The sequence below is a fragment of the Mauremys reevesii genome, linkage group 2 (assembly GCF_016161935.1).
Source record: "Mauremys reevesii isolate NIE-2019 linkage group 2, ASM1616193v1, whole genome shotgun sequence".
NCBI classification, from domain to species: Eukaryota; Metazoa; Chordata; order Testudines; family Geoemydidae; genus Mauremys; species Mauremys reevesii.
This window is the reverse complement of record NC_052624.1, coordinates 221,245,782-221,259,157: the sequence shown is the minus strand read 5'-3', so window position 1 is coordinate 221,259,157 and position 13,376 is coordinate 221,245,782. Positions and strand designations below refer to the sequence as shown.

At 42.9% G+C, this 13,376-nt stretch overlaps 1 protein-coding gene across 3 annotated transcripts in view; it reads right to left on the bottom strand.

Moving 5' to 3' along the window:
* Positions 1-7,264: 7,264 nt before the first annotated feature.
* Positions 7,265-13,376, bottom strand: part of TGS1 (trimethylguanosine synthase 1) — a 45,641-nt gene continuing 39,529 nt past the window's right edge. For 2 of the 3 annotated variants that reach the window (XM_039527542.1, XM_039527544.1), the window contains one exon: positions 7,265-7,586. In XM_039527542.1, coding sequence (XP_039383476.1) covers positions 7,470-7,586 — 117 coding nt within the window. In that variant the 3' untranslated portion in view covers positions 7,265-7,469. Of the gene's footprint in view, positions 7,587-10,230; positions 10,607-13,376 lie in introns of those variants that run through there. The other variant, XM_039527543.1, reaches the window with a different exon arrangement.

Sequence of the window (13,376 nt, the reverse complement as noted above, 5' to 3'; positions counted from 1 at the left end):
AGTGGCAATCTGCAGTACAGGTTCTAGCCACTCATCTCAGTGGCAGACTGCAGTCCATGCACGGGCCATTCCCCTCAGCGGCCAGTAGGGGCAAGGTGCTGGGGGGGAAAGAAGCCCAGGCCCACCCACTACTCTGGGCCCCAACCCAGGGATTCTATAGCCAGCAGCCACATACTGCCCCTCCTCCAACTCCACCCTCTCCTTCCCTGTGCCACTTACCCCACATCCCCAGCACCTCCTCTGCCCTTCCATAAGGGCCTCAGTTTGGCAGCCATCAACCTGGAGCTTTCTCATACTCTGCTGACCCTGCCCAGTGCTCTTCTGTCTATGGCGCACCAGCCCTCTAAGCAGCCAGCCAGTCCTCCTCCCTCAAACTCCAGAGAGTGACTGGCTCTGCTTTGCTCAGCAGCCCCTTCTTATATGGGTCAGCCTGGCCATGCAGTCCTCCAATAAACCTTCCTCTAATAGGCTGGCATTACACGTGTTTTCCTTATTGGCTGCCTCCCGCGCAGCCTCCCCAGGGTGGCTTTAACCCCTTACATGCCAGTGAGGGGCAGCCGCCCCACCACACAGTGATAACGTTCAATATCCAGTGATTAGATTGTTTTAAGAAACAAACTGATGGTATAAGCACTTTCAGTAATGTTATTTGTATTATGTAAAAATGTCTGCTTCAGCAGCTGCACCTCCTCTGGAAGAGAAAGCTTTTGATCTTATTGAGTAGTCTTAATTTGCTGGGTTTGATCCTAACTTTAGTACACTAGTGTTTCTTCTCTGCAACTTTCACTCGCTAATATTCATATTTGTGGCAACCCCTTAGCTCCCCCTTCTTTTCAGCGACACCAAGGATATGCTCCTACTGCTAGCATAGACTAGAGTTAACTGGGGTTTTCTCTCTTTTATTTTGGTTATAAAGCTTTTTGCAATAGCTATCAAAAATTCCCCTAGCACTGGTTTCCATAGCACTGACTTGTATTACCTGCAGACGATCTACTGATGTATTATACGCAACTAATCTTGTGAACCCAGTGGAATTAGCACTGATCTCTTGCTTAGTCTTTTCTCTGTTAATCTGCCATACTGCACTCTAAGGTGAGCAGAGGGACTATTCACTGAGGCCTGGTCTACACTACGCGTTTAAACCGAATTTAGTAGTGTTAAACCGATTTAACCCTGCACCCGTCCACACAATGAGGCCCTTTATATCGATATAAAGGGCTCTTTAAACCGGTTTCTGTACTCCTCCCCGACAAGAGGAGTAGCGCTGAAATCGGTATTGCCATGTCGGATTAGGGTTAGTGTGGCCGCAAATCGACGTTATTGGCCTCCAGGCGGTATCCCACAGTGCGCCACTGTGACCGCTCTGAAAAGCAATCTGAACTCGGATGCACTGGCCAGGTAGGCAGGAAAAGCCCCATGAAGTTTTGAATTTCATTTCCTGTTTGCCAAGCGTGGAGCTCTGATCAACACCGGTGGCGATGCAGTCCCAAATCCAAAAAGAGCTCCAGCATGGACCGTACGGGAGATACTGGATCTGATCGCTGTACGGGGAGACAAATCTGTTCTATCAGAGCTCCGTTACAGAAGATGAAATGAGAAAGCATTTGAAAAAAATCTCCTGGCTATGATAGACAGAGGCCACAGCACAGTAACGGAGAAGCGTAACGGAAAGCCAAAGAATCAAATGGACACTCATGGAGGGAGGGAGAGGGGAATGAGGACTCCAGCTATCCCACAGTCCCCGCAGTCTCCGGAAAGCATTTGCATTCTTGACTGGGCTCCAAATGCCTGAAGGATCAAAAACATTTTCCCGGGTGTTTCAGGGTGTATGTCGTCAATTTACACACTTCCCTCCCCCCCCCGAAAGAAAAGGGAAAAAAATCATTTCTCGCCTTTTTTCAATGTCACCCTATGTCTACTGCATGCTGCTGGTAGATGGGGTGCTGCAGCGCTAAACCGCAGCATCCTCTCCCCTTCCCTCTCCGGTGGCAGACGGTACAGTGCAAAAGGACCGATAGCCGTCCTCGTCATCATCCTGTGAGTGCTCCTGGCTGGCCTCAGTGAGGTTGGCTGGGAGCGCCTGGGTAAAAATAGGAATGACTCCTGGTCATTCTCAGCAGATGGTACAGAATGGCTGGTAACTGTCCTCATCATAGCAACTGTGGGCTGAGCTCCATCAGCCCCCCTGCTTTTCATGTGTAAAGAAAAGATTCTGTACTGCCTGGACTATCATAGCAGCAGGGGCTGGGCTCCTCTCACCCCTCCACACTTTAATGTCCTGCCTGGACTATCATAGCAGCTGGAGGCTTCCTCCCCCTCATTTTATCTCACTAAAAAGTCAGTGTTTCTTACTCCTGCATTCTTTATTATTTCATCACACAAATGTGGGGACACTGCCATGGTAGCCCAGGAGGGTTGGGGGAGGAGGGAAGCAACGGGTGGGGTTGTTGCAGGGGCACCCCCTAGAATGGCATGCAGCTCAACATTTCTGCGGGATCTCTGGGGCTCTGACACAGAGCGGCTGTGCTCTCTGGTTCTCTAGTACATTTGCCCCATATTCTAGGCTGGACTGACTCTATTTTTAGACAAAACATAGGAAGGGAATGACCCGGGGAGTCATTCCCATTTTTGCCTACGCGCCCCCGGCCGACCTCAGCAAGGCCAGTCAGGAGCACCCATGATAGCAGCAGACGGTACAGAACGACTGATAACTGTCATCTCATCACCAATTTACAATGGCAGACAGTGCAACATGACTGGTAACTATCTCTGCTATCTTGCAAAGGCAAATGAATGCTGCTGTGTAGCAGGGCAGTACCGCGTCTGTCAGCAGCATCCAGTACACATATGGTGACAGTGACAAAAGGCAAAACGGGCTCCATGATTGCCATGCTATGGCGTCTGTCAGGGCAATCCAGGGAAAAAGGGCGCAAAATGATTGTCTGCCGTTGCTTTCCCGGAGGAAGGATTGAGTGACGACATTTACCCAGAATCACCCGCGACACTGTTTTTGCATTGGGATTTCAACCCAGAATTCCAATGGGCAGGGGAGACTGCGGGAACTATGGGATAGCTACCCACAGTGCAACGCTCCGGAAGTCAACACTAGCCTCGGTACATGGACGCACACCGCCGAATTAATGTGCTTAGTGTGGCTGCATGCACTTGACTTTATACAATGTTTTACAAAACCGGTTTATGTAAAATCGGAATAATCCCGTAGTGTAGACATACCCTGAGAATTATCTACCATGTTGCATTACATTAAGGTGAACAAAGGAACCAGCATTGATTTAGTCTTTCTGGAATTTGTTCCTCTGATATCCTGGGGTTCAACCCAGACCAGAAATGGGTTTTGTCACTGAGTGCCTCTGTGCTGAGCAGTTTTGGTTCAGAGCCCTGTGTGACGTTATTGATATAAATGGGGACCATATAGAACATGGGTTGCAACCAAGGTCCTGTAGTGGCACCAAATCCTAAGTAAAGGGGGTCATATAAGGTGTCTAAGACCAGGTTCTGGGTTGCTGGTTATGATTATGCTGTCTGTATGTCTGTGTATCATTTTGTAGTTGAAGTTATAAGTATTGGCTCTGTAATGTCTATATTTTGTATTATGCTCTGCTTCTGGGAAGTGTCCCAGACAAGCTGATGTCAGCCCTGCATAGCTGGCTTGATGGCCCATTAAGGGCCATCGGCTACACAATGGACCCATGGAGAGAAGGCAGACACGCCTCGTGACTCAGCAAAGTATGCAGGGACTGGCCCATGTGACTCCAGGCTCCATTTTGCTGTAAATTTCCACAGTGAAGACAAAGGGATTCTTACACCTGGAAAAGTCTATATAAGGCTAATGCCTCATCTCCATCTTGTCTTCAATCCTGCTTCTGACCTCTGGAGGGAATTTGCTATGAACTGAAGCTTTACACAAGGGACTGAACGACCCATCCCAGGGGGGGATGTATTCCAGAGACTTAATCTGAACCTGCAGTTTACTCCAGCACTGCTGCAAGCCTGAACTAAGAACTTTGCCATTACTGTATGTAATTGATTCCATTCAACCAATTCTACCTCTCTTCTCTACCTTTTTCCCTTTGTAAATAAACCTTTAGATTTTAGATGCTAAAGGATTGGCAACAGCGTGATTTGTGGGTAAGATCTGATGTGTATATTGACCTGGGTCTGGGGCTTGGTCCTTTGGGATTGAGAGAACCTTTTTCTTTTATTGGGGTGTTGGTTTTCATAACCATTTATCCCCAGGACGAGTGCACTGGTGGTGATACTGGGAGACTGGAGTGTCTAAGGAAATTGCTTGTGTGACTTGTGGTTAGCCAGTGGGGTGAGACCAAAGTCCTTTTTGTCTGGCTGGTTTGGTTTGCCTTAGAGGTGGAAAAACCCCAGCCTAGGGCTATGACTGCCCTGTTTAAGCAATTGGTCCTGATTTGGCACTCTCAATTGGGTCCCGCCAAAATCGCTCCGTCACACCCTGACACCAACAGTGTGCACATAGCCTCACCCTGACTTCCACCAGCTTCCACTAACACGCTCCCAGTCCTGAGTTCTTCCCAAAAAATCTTTTTCTGCCACACTCAGCCCCTCTTACTGTAGCACCCACAAAACCTTGTCAAGTTCACTGCTCTTTTAAGGAGAGACAGTACACAGCCGTGTATTAACATGATTGACAAACCCTGTACTTCCATCAAAGCACTGAGCTGGCTTATGATAAACATAAAAAGTTTTATTAACAAAGACATAGGTTTAAGTGATACCAAGTATAAGGACATAATGGTTACAAACAAAAGTAAAAATATGCTTCTAAGACTAAAACTCAGTGTCTTTTGTTTAAAGAAGTTTGTCTCACCAGTTATTCTTCCAGAATGGCTGGCCCGTTCTTTAGCCAGGACCCACACACGGAACTCAAAGTGCTTGGATTTTTTGACTCTTTAGGTGACCGATAATGATGGAGTTCTAGCTCCTTTTTTTTAATATTCTAGTAAGCCACTGAAAGGTACTTTGACAAGTAATCCCAGACAAAGTTTCTCTTTCCTGATGGGGTACAGACATTATGCTGTTTTCCTCCCCACTTGATAGCTTTGTTTGCTAGTGTGTGTCCCTTCATTGTCTCTGCCCAATGACCAGGCTGGTCAGACAAGCAAATACACATTCTTTTGTCTAGGGTAGACTGGGCTTATGCATTGCTTGCCACAGTTTTAAGAACATAATTCTAGCACATATTTATAACTTTGTACACACCCTGTAAATATACCACACAAAGATTTTCAGGACCAGTTGTGTTACTAGTTTGTAGAGGATACCTTACACCAGGGGGTCTCAACCTTTTTCTTTCTGAGGCCCTCCCAACATGCTGTAAAAACTCCATGGCCCACCTGTGCCACAAGAAGTTGCTTTTTGCATATAAAAGCCAAGGCCGGCATTAAGGGATAGCAAGCAGGGCAGTTGCCCAGGTCCCCGCGCCAGAACTAAGTTGCTCAGGCTTCTGCTTCAGCCCTTGGTGGTGGGGCTCCGAACCAGAGGCTTCAGCTCTATGCAGCAGGCCTTAGGCTTTCGGCCCTGGCCCCCAGTGAATATAACACTGGTCCTGCTTAGCAGACCCCCTGAAACTTGCTCGCGGGCCCCTAGGGGGCCCAGACCCCTGGTTGAGAACCACTGCCTTACGTGCCATCTTTTTACATACAGATTATGACAACAGTGTGGCATGTGTAGAGTGTGTTGGGCCTGACAAGAGTTGCTGACAGAGAGTAGTGAATCACAAATGGGCTTGTGTGTCTCAGTCCCTATGATGCTGCTTCTTAGAGAGGAGCAACATTTGACTCAAACATCCCTTCAGAAAAATAAATGGATGACAATCCCCTGCCCCCAAAGAAGCTGGATTTGTTGTCTTCTCTCCCCAGCAAGGTCCCCTTGGGGTCTCTTGGGAAAGATACTGTTGTTCAAGAATCAACTCCTCAGAGATTCTACCCCTTTCTACTGTACGGGGGCCACATTGGTCTGCATTTCCCCCAGAGGCCTGAGTTAGGTATATCAATAGAGATCCCGGAGGTCTGATATAGGAAGTGGTAGCAAGGAGAGGGAGTTGGGCCCAAAGGCCCCTTACCACACTTCCTGGCATTGGCAGTGTCCCATGGGGTGTCCAGTGCCCTCCATCTACAGTCTGAGAGAAGGGGGAGTAGATGGATGAGCTCAACAGAATGTGGCTGCAGGTGTGGTCTATAGGGACTCAGGTGCAATCTTCTATGGGGCACACTGCCCTTCTGGATTCTCCCCCCTCAGAGATGGGGGAGGGGAGTTGCTTGCCTTGGATCCAGTTCATTTCCAATCCTGATTGCCTCTTTCCCTTCCCACGGCAGAGGGCCAAGCCAACCCAACCCTACCTGGTTTGGGACCACACTCTGCCCACAGAGCCAGGTGAGTTCCCCAATGAGACATTCAATAAGGGGGAGTAAGACACAGACCTTTCCTTATGCTTATGGCTTTTCTCTCTGAAGCCTGCAGGGGCCCCAGCCACTGCAAACACCTCAGAAGGGGAAGCAGACAAACGCAGCCCTGGGACACAACAGTGAGTCACACTGCTAGTTAGAAATTTGAAATAAAGTTTGGAATTTCCTTCAGAAAGGTTCTGCAGCAGCAAGGGCTGAGTGAACAACCGGCCACTGGGAAGGCAAATAGACTGGAGGGAATTTCAGGGGGAAGGCTATTGCCCTGCTGCCAGGGACTGACAAATCTGGTCCTGCCCACAAGCCTCAAGCAGACTGAAGTACCCCTGGTAACAAGTCTGTGGACCCTAGCATGATGAACAATGATCACATAAATGTTTTCTAGCTGAATTGAACTCTGCTTAACTCTGATTTTGGTAAGTCTTTGGTAGGGTTTCCCATATAGTAGCTTATTATGTTTAATTATTTAAGCATGGACTATAGATCTTTATACATTTTTTTTTCAGAGAAACTCCATTTTCATTATTTGTTTCTGGAATTAGTTTGTACTAAGTATTAGATATCTCTCAATTTGTTCTGAATATTATGCAGGGTTGGAAAATTGATAAGCACAAAAATACCTAATATAAAATATAATTTAGGTTCTGCATGCATATTTGAACAGAGCCTTGAACTCCTCTTAGACTGGTATTGTGACATGTATCATTCTGAAGGCAGCTTTCCCTAGATTTACAATAAGATCTTTGATAATGAAAACTACTAAAGTTTTATTTTGTTATTTTAATTAAAGAAATGCATCAATGTAGAAAATCTTATTATAAAAGTATTTTATTGACTTATTTGCAATGAACAGGATGAAAACATATTTCTCTAAACAAAAAATGAAAGGAGAAAAAAATTAAACAGAAGAAATTTAACCAAAGCCAATAATTAGAGACAAAGTGAAATCAAGTCTATATTATTAGGAAGCCTAGAACACCATGATCCATTTCTTAGTTGGGTATATATGCACTGAGTTCAAGATGCATCTCGTCTGATTAGGTCACCAAAATAAACAGTTATTGTCTTCAATTTATTATTGAGAAAATTTTGTTCTATTTCAACTTGACCTCCTGGCCCAGCTAAGGAAGCAACCTAAAAAGAATAAAAACAGAAAAACAAGCAATTTCAAAGCATGCCTTTCATTCATCTCACATAACCAAACATCATCAAAAGTGTTTTCTTTGCTACTATTAAAACGGGGACACATTCCTCGGTAACACTCAAAATTTTCCCCCTAAATATTTAAAGGTAATAAAAAAAATAAAGGTAATAATTGGAGATATACCAATCTTCTAGAACTGGAAGGGACCTTGAAAGGTCATCAAGTCCAGCCCCCTGCCTTCACTAGCAGGACCAATTTTTGCCCCAGATCCCTAAGTGGCCCCCTTAAGGATTGAACTCTCAACCCCGGGTTTAGCAGGCCAATGCTCAAACCACTGAGCTATCCCTCCCCCCTTTATAAACAACAAACAAACAACAAAACAATGGCTGATTAGTGTCTATGTGCCATTTGTGTCTCTGAAAAATCTCCCCCCTTCATAGCTATTAGAACAGTAGGACGACATATGTGGAAAAATGCCTGCTATTGTTTCACACTTCAGTGTTATTTAAAAACAGGTTACTATAAATGTTAATTCTGGGGTACAGGACCCTCAGTGTTTTGAGAGCACTGCAGTTTGTCCATCTCACTTGCAGCAAACAGCAACAGGAAGGCACCAAAATGCCAGACAGTCCCAAAATTTTATAGAGTATGAGAGCTAAATCTTAAGAATCAAGGAAAGGACGAAAGATTGCATGGGAGTTGATTGCTCAAGAAAAAATATGGGATGAGAAAAATGTGCCACAAAAAAACCCTTGACTAGACACTATTTTTTTTTACTTTTATTCTAAACATTGTGTGAGACTTTAAACAGCTAGCAAACTGACTGGCTGCTGTTGAATGTTCCAGATAGAAATCCTTGTCCCATTAAAGTCAATGGCAAAATGTCTACTGAATCTACTGATGTTCAGTTACTATGCTTTGTACATCCTTAATGCTCCACTAATTTTAAAGGAATATTTACAGGACAGTAGCAAAGAGAACTTGCTGCAGCAGGTGCTCTCATTCTATGACTATAGCATTCAGTAATAGTGTTCTTCCTACTTCATATTTACAGTATGCAGTACCATTGTGCCAAGGGTGAGCAATAGGAAATACTTGTTTATTACAGCAGTACATCTGATGGACTACCACAAGAAGGAAAGAAAAAATATAGGGAAAGTAACTGAAAATGTATCTTTAAAGAAAAAAAAGAAAAGGTATCCCTGAAGACCCTGGTCTGGCAATGTGCATGGGCAGGCAGTTGTGCCGATGCACGGCCTCCTGATTTCAATGTGGTTCCCCACATGTGCTGCAGTCTGCCTGCAGCTGTTAAATGACTGGGTAGCACCCAATATGATAAATTGATACACTTTACTGTCTTTGCCTCAGTTTTGCATTCAAATTGCTCCCAAGAAAGCAAAGGTACAAAGTGATTCTATGCTGACTAAAATGTTAGGGTCATGGACTGCAAGCCTGCAGTAGATTTTAACTGACCTTTAGACCAAGAAGTCCATGGTAGCAGCTGCTAAAATGCAAAGTTAAGTATGCACTGTTACCTCTTCTATACTCCTTTGAGATTTATACATGAGTTTATATTTAAACATGCTGAACTTCCTCTTATTTTTGTATTAGAAAAAAAAAAGCTACTGTAATAGAGAGGAAATAACATTAATTTAAATTCTACTTTGAACTTTTTTATGCAAATCAATAATTACCACATATTAATCTGAAACAGACATTTATTTTCTTACTTACAGCAGCAGACAAGAACAAAAGCATTAAAAGCTTTTTCATCCCCCAGTTTAATGTTAAAAAGAAAAAACACTGTTCTTGTCAAAATGCAACCTAACACTTAGGCAAAAAAGCAGAAGCTGACTGAAGTATTTATAAATAGCACAAGAATCTGAATTTGGCAAGTGGTCAGGAATGTTAAATGTTCTGACTTATTTTTTCTTACTTGAAGTTTTAATGGCAAAGTTGTTAACATCTGAGGGCAAAACAAATGTAAGGATGTTAGTTTTGTGCTACTCTTCTTTAAGAATTCTGTATGAGAAAAAGCAGTAGTAATCCCTTCAAAAGTGTTGGAATACGTATGTTTCGTAATTAGATTTGTTTAAGTTATTACATCAATATTTTGAAAGAGACTACTCAGTATGAGAGCAGGTACCTACACAATGCCAGAAAAAAGGCATTTCAATATTATTTCAACACACTTAGGAATACAATTTGCAGCATGAAATGTTTCTGTGCATAACTAATGAATTCCTGCTAAGCAACAGAAGCATTTAATAAAAATGTTTGATAAAGACAAAAAAGGGACCGATTTCCTTAATTTTTCCAGCTTCCTAGTAAGCCAAATGGAAACTACACAACAGTGTATAAATACAAAGAAAAATAAAATGTTGGACTTAGCTGAAATGCAGGCAGGGGCGGCTCCAGGACCCAGCACACCAAGTGCGTGCTTGGGGCGGCATGCTGCGGGGGGCGCTCTGCTGGTCGCCGGGAGGGCGGCTCCGGTGGACCTCCCGCAGGCGTGCCTGCGGAGGGTCCGCTGGTGCCCCGGAGCCGCCCTCCCGGCGACCGGTAGAGCGCCCCCCGCGGCGTGCCACCGTGCTTGGGGCGGCGAAATGGCTAGAGCTGCCCCTGAATGCAGGACATAAGCGCTGAAGAAAGGTGGCACGTACTGAATCACATTTGAACAATTACACTGTGTGTGGCTATTTATAGTTTCATACTATTAGATCCAGGATGAGTATAGTTACAATTTCAGTCAATCACTAAAAATACTTAAACAAAATGTGACAAGATTCCTTGAAGCCAATTAAATATACAAGTATAAAGAATATAGGAAAATTAAACAAAATGTAGTATAAAAGTCTCAAGATTCCAGAATGTCATGAACTACACAGGTTGTCTGCTCAAATCCCACCCACACTCTATGCTAATTCCTCAACCTTCTTTTTGTTGAGGGGAGGTCCACAGAAACAAACAGAATTCAGTACAGAAGTGCTGATCACTCATATGGAACAACCTGCATGCGGGAAAAAAAATCTAAGAACATTTTCCGATTATGTTGATGTACAAATTACTCGAGATCTAATTACATAAAAGATACTTGCTGGCAATTCTAATTAGCAGGGTTCAATGAACCCTGACAGTTATAGAGGGGGAAAAACCCCAGCATTACACAAGACTAACTACACACTAATTGACAAATGCTTTTAAAAACTACAATCACTGCCGTCCTCGATCCATATTCCCCCCTTTGTTATTTCCAAACATTCTGTTCTTTCATCTCCCATTATTCTTAGAAATATCAACATGCACCTCCCATTCTTAGTAAAATTATTAAAAAAAAACCAAAAAAACCCCACAAAAAACCCCACAATTTTTTTTGACATTTCTCCTTTGTACTCCAGTTACATTTTAAATAAAATATAAGGGGATGTGAAAAAGGAAATATGAGCACAAAATTAGATCTGGATGGCTACGTGATCTTAGAAAATGATTAAAAATTATGGATCTATTTGGGTTAGCAAATAAGGTAATGTGCAAAGTTACTATATATGCTGAGAGTATCTGATCCAGCATGGAATGTTTCTCTGTCCTCTTCTTTTTCTCCTACTTTCTTCAGACCTGAATTCCTTAAAGCAGCTAATCTAGGCATCAATTTCCTCCACTAGCTGGACTTACAATGAATAGACTCCCCTAAAATGTTCAACTTCTTTGATTGCTCACACTGCCATTTTGCTTTCTCTAAAGAATCAGTCTTACAACAGTGCTGTAGCACCCATGTCACTTTATACAATATGCAGATAGAAAATTAAAATTAATATTCTAACAACCTAGAAGCTAACAAAAATCCTAACCTGTTAAGGAAAGATAATATTCTTTAAATGCTTTGGGCTTTACACAGAATACAATGAAGTTCCAAATACCCGCTATCCTTGCAGGCAGCATTTTTCATGTAAATACTTTAAAGACTCAATGAAGAATGATAACTATGTATGGAAACCCCTCAAAACTCTGGTGTTATTTAAAAACTGAGATAAGCCCAAACCAAAATCCAAGATCCAAGCACCTTGAAATTTAGCAAGTCTGAAATCCAGAACTGATCCTGTGATTCTTTCTATTTTGTCTTGAGTCTTCATTAAATACTAGAGAAGCTGAGTTTGTTTTATAGATGAGATGCATTTTAAAAGCGAAGTATAGTAAGTATTGTTATCTGGCAAAATCTATGAATCTAAGTTCTTCTCCTGTGCCAATCACTGCACATTCAATAGATGAGATGCATTTTAAAAGCGAAGTATAGTAAGTATTGTTATCTGGCAAAATCTATGAATCTAAGTTCTTCTCCTGTGCCAATCACTGCACATTCAAATTAACATAAGATCTCACTGTTTCTCACTCTTTGCCTTTAACTATTTGGAAGGGAAGTTAAAAGAAATATATCTCTATATAGATCAGAGGGTCAGGCTTTGCTATGTCTTAGTCTTGGACCTTGTCTAAAAAGCAATGCTAACCAAAGGGATCAGCAGCAGTTTTAAGGACCAACTCCTCACAAAGCTACAGAGATAGAAATGAATGTCATACAACATCTGAAAGCTGGATTCAGCTACACAACATTCTTTTCTATGCCTTGTAGGTTATGAGATAAACTATAATAAAATCTCATGCTTCAGGGGGTTGTCTGCAGGGGTCAGGAAGGAATTTTTTTTCCCAACGCATAACTAGCTAGATGTGTTCTGGTTTATTTTTTTTCTCCCCTTCCTCTGAAGCATCAGAGATTGACCACAGCTGAAGAGAGGTCACTGTATAGGATGGACCCGTGCTCTTGAGGTGTTCAGAAATACCTCTTTCTAGATGCCTGGATGGTGCGTCTTGCTTACATAGATTGCCAGATTTAGGTTGGGAAGGACTAGCAGGACCCTTGGGAGTTTCTCCTCCTTCCCCTGCATTGTGGGGTGTGGTTTGCCTGCTGGGATCATGCAGACATATCTCACCTAATCAATTTCCTGTCATTACAGGGGCCTCAAGCATTGGTGATACTTTAGTCTGTCCTGTTCTCTGCCAGTTGAGTCTTCTGAGGACTGAAATTCTTATTCTAAAAAAAGCCTTTGGGCTTAATATAGGGGTATATGGAGGAAATGTAATGGCTTGTGATATACTGAGGATCATACAAAATGATCTGATGGTCCTTTCTAGACGTAAACTCACTGAAAAAATGCAGTGGGTGCATGCCTAGAATTTGATATTTCATGCTTTAGACGTTAATGTTGCCATGGAAAATGTGGATTAAAATGCTGTGGACAGCTACAGTCTTGGCTTATGCCTGTAAAAGAAATCCTGCTTTCACTGCACGTTTAATGAAACAGAATTGGATTTTGTTTTGCACAAGACTTTAGCTGACATCCCTGGGCAGTTTGCCTAAATCTTTCCCTTAAATTCAGAGGGAACTCCCGTGCAGCCACTGAGTAATAACTTATCTGCAGACATCTTAGAAACCATCATCCTTACAATTTGTGTCATGCTGTTCCGGTTATTATTCCAAACATGAGTATTTTGTTGGCTCTGTCAGCTTTACATAATTATGATTCATTTGGCCAACAAGTCACCAATTAATAGCTCCCCTTCCAGTAAAGTCTCTTGTGTTCATTTTTCCTCACCTTATCCAATTGCTTGTGAAGTTTAATTTTTTTTTATAAAGGAGAGTTAAAGAGAAATGAGATTTGCTCAAGTGCTAAAAGCTGAAGCACAAGTCATTAGATGTTACCCACAAAACAGAAGTAGCACTGCTCCTT